This window comes from Melozone crissalis, unplaced genomic scaffold (assembly GCF_028551555.1).
Source record: "Melozone crissalis strain CALT ecotype California unplaced genomic scaffold, PUWL_Pcris_2 ptg000018l_1, whole genome shotgun sequence".
In the NCBI taxonomy this organism is placed as follows: Eukaryota; Metazoa; Chordata; class Aves; order Passeriformes; family Passerellidae; genus Melozone; species Melozone crissalis.
In genome coordinates, this window is record NW_026535796.1 from 2,415,351 (window position 1) to 2,426,081 (window position 10,731).

The window sequence follows — 10,731 nt, forward strand, 5'->3', positions numbered from 1 at the left end:
CCCTCTGCTCCCAGCAACTGCTGCTCTCCAACCACCTCCTGGGCTTTTATCAACAGCCTTGGAAATTATTGTACTGCCCTGGATGCCAGTGCATCCCTGCTCTGCCACTGTCCCAGGAAGCTGCCGGCCCCAAGTGTGGCCAGGCTGAACCATTGCTGTGAGTGCCGCCCATGCCTTGGGGCCCTGTGAGCAGCGGCCCCAAAGGAGAGCCTTGGAGCTCTGCTGGGCCCAGCAGCGCTGAGCAGAAGCTCCCTGGCACTGGGGCCTCTCCCAGCTGGGATCTCTCCCGGCTGCTGCCCTGGGCTGATCCCCGAACGCCGACGGCTCCTTGGCCCATCCCGCCAGGGCTCCAGGCCCAGCCCTTGGCCCAGGGAGGAGATGCAAAGGGATCCACAGGGAGCATTTCACTGCCTGCCAGGGCAATTGCTCACAGGCACCTTGCACTGACTCTGGCTGGCTGGCTGGCTGTGTGCACACACGTCTGCATCTGCTGGGGCAAATGTGGCAGAAATGCTGCTCTCTCAGCTGTGTTAGTACCTGAGACATCTCACTGGGGCAGGCCTGGAAGCAAGGTTAAGGCATGAGACACATTCCAGCTAAATGCTGTTCATGTCCTTTCTTTGCTAAATTGTTTATTTTCATGTACAAAAGCAGGAATGGCTGGGGGAAGCACAGACACTGCTCATGGTCCTGGGTGGTACAGGGCAGGAGCGGGGCTGTCACAGGGGAAAAGACGGAGCCAGGGAGGGTCTGGAGGTTGTCAGAGGGGTCCAGAAGGGTAAGAGAGTTCTGTAAGTATCTGGAGGAGGTCAGGAAGGGTCTGGATGCTGCTGATCCCAAATGTCCCAATTGGAGGGCAGCAGAGCCTGATGGGCAGCGCTTCAAGGTGGGGAGCAGCACTGGATGGGATGGGATGGATGGGATGGGATGGGATGGGATGGGATGGCATTGCATGGCATGGCATGGCATGGCATGGCATGGCATGGCATGGCATGGGGAGAGGAGTGGAGATCAGAATGGGAGTGATACCAGAATCAGCCAGAATAAACTTTCAAACACAATGGGAAGCATTAGGAAGCAGGAATTCTTTACCTCCAAAGGACACACAGATTGATCTCTCCATATTTCTGTTTGATGTGAGACTTTACAACAGGGTTTTTATTCATCACAACTACACAGAGTCAATAAAGTGTCTTTTTTATATAATAGATAAACATCACTTTACTAGGACTCATTTCCATGCATCCATCTCCTTCTCCAAGTCTTCTCCTGATCCTGGAGGATCATTCAGAGGGGTCTGTGGTGGTTGCATTCACTGAGTGCTGAGATATTAAAGGTGACCTTGCCTTGAACTTTTCCTTTGGCCATGTGCTCTTGCTTCTTCTTACAGAACTTGCCCCAAAACCACTGCAGGCCTCCAAATCTGTTTCTGCACTGGCTCCAGCCACATTTATCATCCTGTGTGATCCTGCAGAGCACATTGGAGCTGGACTTTTTCCTCTCTCCTGGGTCCAAGAACCCTATGGCCAGGAGGAGCAGGGCACTGCTGGGGGTCCCTGGTGGAGCAGGGCAGGATCGGGGCTGTTGGGAGGAAAAGGAGGCCCTGGGGATGGTCTGGGGTGTTGCAGGCGGTGTTGGAGGGGTCAGGAGAGGCTCAGAGTGGGTTGGAGGGGGTCTGGATGCCGACAATCCCAAATCTCCCCACTGGAGGAGAGCAGAGCCTGACAGGCCACGCTCAGAGTGAGGAAACAGCTCCATCTGGGAAAGCTGTGGGATGTGATAGGATGGGGTGAGGATGGAGCGGGGTGGGGATGGGGATGAGGAGAAGGCATGAGGATGGGATCGGGATAGGAGGAGGAAGCAGCTCAACTGTGCTTCCTCGGACCAGAGCATGTTTTGGCAATGATCTCAGAGCCCTTTCCCGGAACAGGAGTTGTTTCTGAGAAGCACCCAGCTGCCTCACCCACACTGCCAGTACCGGCAGCATTCTGGTGCAACCAGCACCACCAGCATCCCTCTGCTGCTGGAGGGACCATGACACCTCAGGGAAGAGAAATGAGGAATGGTAGAAACCTGTCTAGAGAGGGAAGGTAGTTGGAGACTGGAACACTCTGCAGGGAAGGAGTGTTTCTCATCAGAATGGAAAGAGGAGCCAATCAGAAAAAAAATTCATATACAGCTTCTGAGAAAAGCCACTTCCTCAGAAAAAAAAAAAAAAAGAAGAAACAAAAACCACATCCGAGATAAATAACTCAGAGGAACTGAATTTCTGAAGTAGGCAAAGTTGCAATTTTTGACTTCCTCAATTCCGTGTGATTCCACCAAGCCTTGGGGAGCAATATCAGGACAGGGAACAGAGAGGAGCCAGCACGATGGGAATGAGGAGCTCCTGATGACCTGGGCACTTTTTCCTTCATGTCCCTGACCTGGCAGGAGCCGCTTTAGGACATGGATCCCAAAGGAGCAAGAGGGACCAGGAAGCGCCGCTGATCTGCACAGACCCCTTTGCCTGCTGCTGCCCCACAGGGAACAGGTCAGTGGAATGTTTGCCTTCCTCCCTACCCCACCTTCCTCTCCTGCAGCAGCTGCTCTGTTCCTGCCACCCTCTCCAGGTGACCGCAGGGCCCTCCCCAGCTCCCCCCTCCTCTGCTCTGAGCTATGCTTTAACATCCCCTGCCGAACTGACCAACCCTCCCACCTCACTTTCACACCCCTCTATTTCTACTGCCCTCCTCCCCTGCACATCTCACTCCTCCCGAATGAATCCTTCCCACTGCAGGGAGCTGCTGAGGAGCCACATGGTCCATCCCTGGATTCTCCAAGCACTGACTGCCCATCCACTCTGACCACAGCCAGGGGCCACATCCCACTGCCTGCCCAGCGTCCATCCATGGAGGTGACCACCGTGTCCCCATCTCCTGCCTCACCTACTGAAGCGGATGATCTCTGTGAGACCGATGTCACCAATGTGGCCATACACAGTGTGACCCTGCTCATTGGCCTTTGTGGGCTGGCTGGGAACGGGGCTGTGCTCTGGCTCCTCAGCCTGAAGGGTATTAACTTTTTCATCTTTATCTTTGCTGTCATTGACTTCCTCTTCCTTCTCCTCACAGTCCCCTCGGCCCTCATCCTCCTGGTGGAGGACGTGTCCTGCTCTCCTATCCTGCCCCTGCTGTACCTGCGTTTCCTTTACCGGCTGTCAGTGTTCTCCTGCTACTGGGTGCCACTCGGGCTGTCAGGTGGCAGCCTTACAGTGTGGATCGCAATTCTCTGGAAGCTCTGCTGCCACCGTGACCTTCCCGTCAAAGTTTTATTTGTGGTGCTGTTGGCCCATTTTTGGGCTTTCTCTGCTATCTTCACTGAGATTCCCACACTGACATTCCTGTGTCCATCTAACGAGCAGGAGCACTGCCAGGCAGCTCTCATTGTTGTTTGGGCCATCATCCTGCTCCTCTTTGTTGCACCCATAACTGTGCCGGTCATTTCCAGCATAATTAATTTAATTAAGGCCAAGTGGGTCTCCCAGCAGCAGCAACCCGAGGGGCTCGACATCGTTATCATCTTCATTGGTCTCTTCACTCTCCTTTTCATCCTCTGCAATTTCCTGCAGCAGCTCGCTTACATTGCTGTGGCCTCCCATTTTTTTTTCCTGCTCACCTGCATCAATAGCAGCATCAAACCCTTCATCTACTTCTTTGCAGGGAGGTGCAGAAGTCCCAGATTCATGCAGTCCCTCCAGCTCTCCCTATAGCCTTTGAGGAGATAGAAGAAAACATTTTCCTCAGAGATGATCCTGCCATGTACACAGTGCTCTGAGTCTGTTGAATCTTCCTGCTGCACTGCTGAGAGACTCTGGGAGTGTGGCTGAGGGACTGCTTAATTCACCTGATGAATAAATACCTAAAGTGTCACCCTCCCTGTGCTGATGCATGACCCAACCATTTTCTAGTGAGAGGAATAGCAAATTTGTTTTTACAAACAAGCTGTGGGTCTGCTGGTAGATACAATTAGCACGGGGACATAAAAGAAACAATGGGAAGGATTCCACTGATTGAAGAATGGAAAAGATATTTCCATTGACAAATAAACTTTAGGTTTGCTGATAAATGAAATTAGACATTGAAACATGAAAGAAACAGTGGGGAAGAAAAACCCCTAAATTGTGTAAGAATTTAAAACTGAAAGGGTGGATTATGCATTAGAGGGAAATCTCTGGTATCAGGTGTATTGGGGAGTCTGTACCTCTCAAGTACCTGAGCCAGTCAGAAAAGAGAAGGAAAATGCAGCCAGGAAATTGGGATAAAAAGGGAGGCTGCGTCCTCCAAAAATGTGAGAGATCCCAGGGGAATGCCTGATAGCCTCGACCTTTACTCAAATAAAGTCAAAGGACTCCTCAATCTCCTGTTTGGACATAAACCTCTGATGTTCCTGTATTAATTTTCGTAAAATCAGGTTGCATGGGGATCTCAGAAAGGCTCCTTAGGCCTCAGCCTTGAGGAGCAGCCCCTGGGCTCAGCTGCTGTGGCGCTGATCAGAAACACCCTCTGCTCCCAGCAACTGCTGCTGTCCAACCACCTCCTGGGCTTTTATCAACAGCCTTGGAAATTATTGTATTACCCTGGATGCCACAGCATCCCTGCTCTGCCACTGTCCCAGGAAGCTGCCGGCCCCAAGTGTGGCCAGGCTGAACCATTGCTGTGAGTGCCGCCCATGCCTTGGGGCCCTGTGAGCAGCGGCCCCAAAGGAGAGCCTTGGAGCTCTGCTGGGCCCAGCAGCGCTGAGCAGAAGCTCCCTGGCACTGGGGCCTCTCCCAGCTGGGATCTCTCCCGGCTGCTGCCCTGGGCTGATCCCTGAACGCCGACGGCTCCTGGGCCCATCCCCCAGGGCTCCAGGCCCAGCCCTTGGCCCAGGGAGGAGATGCAAAGGGATCCGCAGGGAGCATTTCACTGCCTGCCAGGGCAATTGCTCACAGGCACCTTGCACTGACTCTGCCTGGCTGGCTGGCTGTGTGCACACACGTCTGCATCTGCTCTGGCAAATGTGGCAGAAATGCTGCTCTCTCAGCTGTGTTAGTACCTGAGACATCTGACTGGAGCAGACCTGCAAAGAAGTATCAGGCATAAATAAAGTTAAACACTGTTAAAGTGATATTCCTCTTCCCAATGGCTAAGTTTAATGTATAACTGCAGTACTCTTGAGTGCTATAAATGTTTTGGGCCATTTTCCTTTTAATCCTTATCCTTACTGTCCTTTTGTCACCCGCCCTTGCATTCACACACAAACACACACACAGGGACAGCACTTTTGTGTCCTGCTGCTTATTATTAAACCTGGTTTTTGCTGATATCCTTGCTGGTGGTTTTATGCCTTCAGAAATTCTTCCACTGCCCTGGCTTTGCCCTCTCCCTCAGCAGGCTCAGATGGTGCAGCTCCAAGGGAAGAGGGAGTCCGTGCTCCTCAGCACAGCCACCCCCTTCCAGCAGTAGGGTGACATCTGTGTTTGTCACCATTGTCTCCACGGGGCATCAACCCCCTCCCTGTGGCTTCTCTGAGGTCTCTGAGCTGGGGCTGTTCAGCCTGGAGAAGGGAAGGCTTCAGGGAGACCATAGAGCCCCTTCCAGGGCCTAAAGAGGCTCCAAGAACTGGAGAGGCGCGTTGGACAAAGGCCTGAAGTGACAGGACAAGGCAGAATGGCTTCCCACTGTCAGAGAACAGGGTTAGGGGGAATATTGGGAAGAAATTCCTCCCTGTCAGGGTGGAGAGACCCTGGCACAGGTTCCCAGAGATGCTCTGCCCTCCCCATCCCTGGAGGTGTTCCAGGCCAGGCTGGATGGGGTTTGAAGCAGCCCAGTCTAGTGAAGGTGTCCCTGCTTGCAAAGGGCGAGATCAGGAAAAAACAACCACAAGTATTCCCAAGGCTGAGGAAGAGGAGGAGGAGGATGAGCTCTGGTGAAGGGCTGGAATGGGCACCACAGCACCCCAACATCTGGTCTCCAATAACTTTTATTGCACCATCAAGGGTACTGTCAGTAAGAAATGTGAGCTCTGATGCTGATAACCTGCTGCAAGCCTGTCGTGGTTTGGCACTGGCCAAACGCCAGGCACCCGCGCAAGCCATTCACTCACCTTCTCCTGCTCTCATCTGGGCAAAGGAGAGGGAAACAAAAAATTAACAAAGGGCTCATGAGGTGAGATGAGAACTGGGAGAAAAAACAATCCAAGAATAGAAAAACAGAATCAAATTTAATGGTATTGAGTAAATATATACTTAACAGATTCAAAGGACAATAATGAGTAATAAAATAAAGTTTAAAACACCTTTTTTTCCCCTAGGCCCCTCCCTCGTTCCCACCAGCAGTGCACAGAAACAGTGTGAAGGGGTCCTTCACCAGCATTGAAGCACTGCCAATAAAACGCTGTTTACCTGGAAACGACCCATGTTATCCATTAAACAAAGGGAGACTGTATATTCTGGGAGTAATTAAAACAAACAAAACACCGATATCAAAATATAATAAATTGGGAGTTCTTTGGAGAGTATCTATAAATAGTCTTGGATAATATAGTATATAAAAATGCCTGGAAATTGTTGTTTCTTTGGACATATTTATGGCAAATAAATTTCCAATATGTTCACAATTTTGACTCAGAATTATTACTGGTCTAAGACACTTTTGTTTCTAGACTTAAACATCTTGGTGTCAGAGGGGACACAGCCATGGCTTGTGCTCCCTGCAGCAACCATGATCCCCAGTGCCCAGAGCTGGGCTGGCATGGACATGATGATCCAGGGGCTCAGCATAACCCACCCCGAGCGCTTTGTGAGTGTCACAGGTAAGATCTCCCAAAAGATCTTTAATTTTTAATTTTGTGAGCCAGGTGCAAAGATTTCTCTGCCTTCAGAAATTCTTCCTCTCCACTGCCTTCAGCTGCTCCCTCAGCAGGCTCAGGTGGTGCAGCAGCAAGGAGAGGAGGAGGCCGTGATCCTCAGCACAGCCACCCCCTTCCAGGAGCAGGGTGACACCTGTGTTTGTCACCATGGGCTCCACGGGGCATCATCCCCCTCCCTGGGGCTTCCCTGAGGCCACCAGCCCCACCACACCCCACACCTTCTCTCCAGCCCCACCACACCCCACACCTTCTCTCCAGCCCCACCACACCCCACACCTTCCCACCACATCTTCCCAGCAGCTCCATCATGTCCCACCCCTCCCACACCACCCTCCCATCCCACTCCCCATGCAGCCCACCCACCTCCCGTCCTTCCCATCCCTCCCAGCCCCGGGCCTCAGGCTCCAGTCCCTCCCCACGGGCTGCTCACCCCAGCCTGCCCCGGAAGGCTTTGGGGCCGTCTTTCTCTTGGAGATGCCCCTCCCCAGCTCCATCCCTGCTCTCCAGCCCCCCAACCTCCTTTGGACACAAACAAGAGGCACTACAGGGATGGCTCCACTGCTGTTCATTGCGCTGCAGAAGCATGGAATTGCCAGGAGGAGCAGAAACACTGCTGGGGCTCCTGAGTGGGGCAGGAGAGGAGCGGGGCTGTCTGGAGGGGAAGGCAGCCTGGGGGGAATTTCTAGAGGATGTCAGAGGGGGCATGATGCCTTAGGATTTCAGCCTTTCTATTTTTCATATCCTGTACTGCATTAGTGCATAACTCTAAACTCCATGGAAAGTGTTAGTTAACTGTCTGCACATTTTGGTCAGACAAAACAATCCCTCTAGGCATGAAGTTCAAGGACACTCTACTGTGTCAGGCCCAGAAAAGTACAGACAAAAGTGAATTGGGGAAGGCAAACAGGGGCTAAATGACTTCATTACCTGTAGCTGTAATTGGAGGATTAACCCCTGATTTGTAAATGGACCACACTTATATCTGTCTAAAAACTCATGACCATTGTCCATTTTGGGTGCAGCCCCTCTTGGAGGCTTTGAGAGCCCAAGGTGAACCTTTTGAAGGCCTTTCATCAATGCCTCCTTTTATTGTCTTCACCTGCTCTGGCCTCTGTTCCAGGGAGCCAGCCCAAGGCATCAGGCAGACAGGGGCTGGAGGGGGCAGGAGGGCTCTGGGTGCCACCAATCCCAAATCTGCCACTGGACAGCAGCAGAGCCCAACAGGCCACGCCTGCAGCCAGGGAGAGGCCAGAGACTGGGAACCCATCGGGATGGGATGGGAGGGATGGGATGGGATGGGATGGGATGGGATGGGATGGGATGGGATGGCATGGGATGGGATGGCATGGCATGGCATGGGATCGCATGGGATGGCATGCGATCGAGAGTGGGGAGGAGATAGGGATGAGGTGTGATACAAAAGTCAGACAGAATAAAGTTCCTGATACCAACTAATGGTGCTACCAAAGGAAGCATTTTGCAGCAGGACACGCAGAAGGATCTCTCCTTATTTCTGTGTGTGTGTTGTGAGACTTTACAACACTGTTTTTCTCCATTATAACTATACATACATAGTAAATTTTTTCTTGTCTAGTACATAAACACCATTTTCCAAGAACACAGTTCCAGGCATCCACTTCCTACTGAAGAATCTTTCATGTCCTGGGGTTCATTCAGAGGGGACTCTGGTGGTCATATTCACTGAGTGCTGTGATATTAAAGGTGACCTTGCCTTCAACTTTTCCTTTGGCCATGTGCTCTTGCTTCTTTTTACAGAACTTGCCCTAAAACCACTGCAGGCTTCCTTATCTGTGTCTGCACTGGCTCCAGCCACATTTATCACCCTAGGTCCACATCTTTATATTAATTTATCTCTCTGACCAGTTAGTCTTGGAGCAACTTCAGGGGAGTTGAAAATGTTTATTCGCTCTAATTTATCAATCCCCTGCAAAGTAGCCCAACCCTCCCACCTCCCTCTCTCACCCACCATTTCTACCACCCACCTCCCCTGCACATCTCACTCCTCCCCACTGAATCCTTCCCACTGCAGGGAGCTGCTGAGGAGCCGCATGGTCCTTCCCTGGATTCTCCAAGCACTGACTGCCCATCCACTCTGACCACAGCCAGGGCCACATCCCACTGCCTGTCCCGCATCCATTCATCCATGGAGGTCAGCACCGTGTCCCCTCTTTTCACCTCACCAACTGATGGACCTGGTCAGTGTGAGATCAATGTCTCCAGCGTGGCCATGGACTTTGTGACGCTGCTCATTGGCCTCTGTGGGCTGGCTGGGAACGGGACTTTCCTCTGGCTAGTCCACATTAATCCCATCACCGAATTCAACTTCTACCAAGCCATCGCCGATGTCCTCTTTCTGATCTTCATGGTCCCCTCTACCCTTCTCTTCCTTGTGGAGGAAGTGTCCTGCTCTGCTATAATGCCCCCAATGTATCTGAGCTTGCTTTTCCAGCTGTCGCTGTTCACCTACACCATGGGGCTGTACCGGCTGACATTCATCAGCATCGAGAGGTGCAGGTCTGTCCTCTGCCTGGTATTCTGTGGTTGCCAATTTCCTGAGCGCTTGCTGTTGGTGGTGATGAATGTCCTGTTCTGGGCCCTCCTCTTTGTTGTCATCGCTGTCAATCCCATGGTGACTTCCCAGTGCCAGTCACACGAGCAGGAGCAATGCTGGGTGGTTCTCACCTCCATGTACTCCCTCAATGTCTTCCTATTTGCTGCACCCATGCTCATTTCCAGCACAATCCTCTTCATTCATCTCAAGCCTGGCTCCCAGCAGCAGCCACACAAGAGGCTTGACATTGTTGTCTTCCTCATTGCACTCTTCAGTCTGCCCCTCAGTCTCTGGTTTCTCCTGCAGCAGCTCGGTTACATCGCTGTGTCCGTTCAGGTGGTTTTCCTGCTCACCTGCATCACCAGCAGCATCAAACCCTTTATCTACTTCTTGGTGGGGAGTTGGAAGAGAGACTATTCCATGGGGAGCTGCTGGAGACACTGCTCCATGAAGAGCTGCAGGATGCACTCCTCGATCCAGTCCCTAAGGAAGGCAATCCACAGGGTGTTTGAGGAGCCAGAAAAAAACACTGCCTGTGGAGATGATCCCTCTGAGGACACAGGGGTCTGAGCCTGTTGATTCCTCCTACTGCACTGCTGAAGGACCCTGGGACAGTGGCTGAGAGATTCCTTGAGTCTCCTGATCAATAAATACCCACAGGATCACCCTCCCTGTGCTGCTGCATCCCCAGCCCCTTTCCAGGCCGCTCTGGGCTCTGTTCTGTGCTTGGGAGGCCTCAGCCTTGAGGAGCAGCCCCTGGGCTCAGCTCCTGTGGCGCTGATCAGAAACACCCTCTGCTCCCAGCAACTGCTGCTGTCCAACCACCTCCTGGCCTTTTATCAACAGCCTTGCAAATTCTTGTACTGCCCTGGATGCCACAGCATCCCTGCTCTGCCACTGTCCCAGGAAGCTGCCGGCCCCAAGTGTGGCCAGGCTGAACCATTGCTGGGAGTGCCGCCCATGCCTTGGGGCCCTGTGAGCAGCGGCCCCAAAGGACAGCCTTGGAGCTCTGCTGGGCCCAGCAGCGCTGAGCAGAAGCTCCCTGGCACTGGGGCCTCTCCCAGCTGGGATCTCTCCCGGCTGCTGCCCTGGGCTGATCCCTGAACGCCCACGGCTCCTGGGCCCATCCCGCCAGGGCTCCAGGCCCAGCCCTTGGCCCAGGAAGGAGATGCAAAGGGATCCGCAGGGAGCATTTCACTGCCTGCCAGGGCAATTGCTCACAGGCACCTTGCACTGACTCTGCCTGGCTGGCTGTGTGCACACACGTC

At 52.8% G+C, this 10,731-nt stretch overlaps 1 protein-coding gene across 1 annotated transcript; it reads left to right on the top strand.

Annotated features, from left to right (window-relative positions):
* The first annotated feature begins 9,055 nt into the window (after window positions 1–9,055).
* On the top strand, window positions 9,056–10,033 carry LOC128937072 (mas-related G-protein coupled receptor member D-like). Its single transcript, XM_054276424.1, has one exon. It carries the CDS (start codon window positions 9,056–9,058, stop codon window positions 10,031–10,033), a length of 978 nt encoding a protein of 325 aa, XP_054132399.1.
* The last annotated feature ends 698 nt before the right edge of the window (window positions 10,034–10,731 follow it).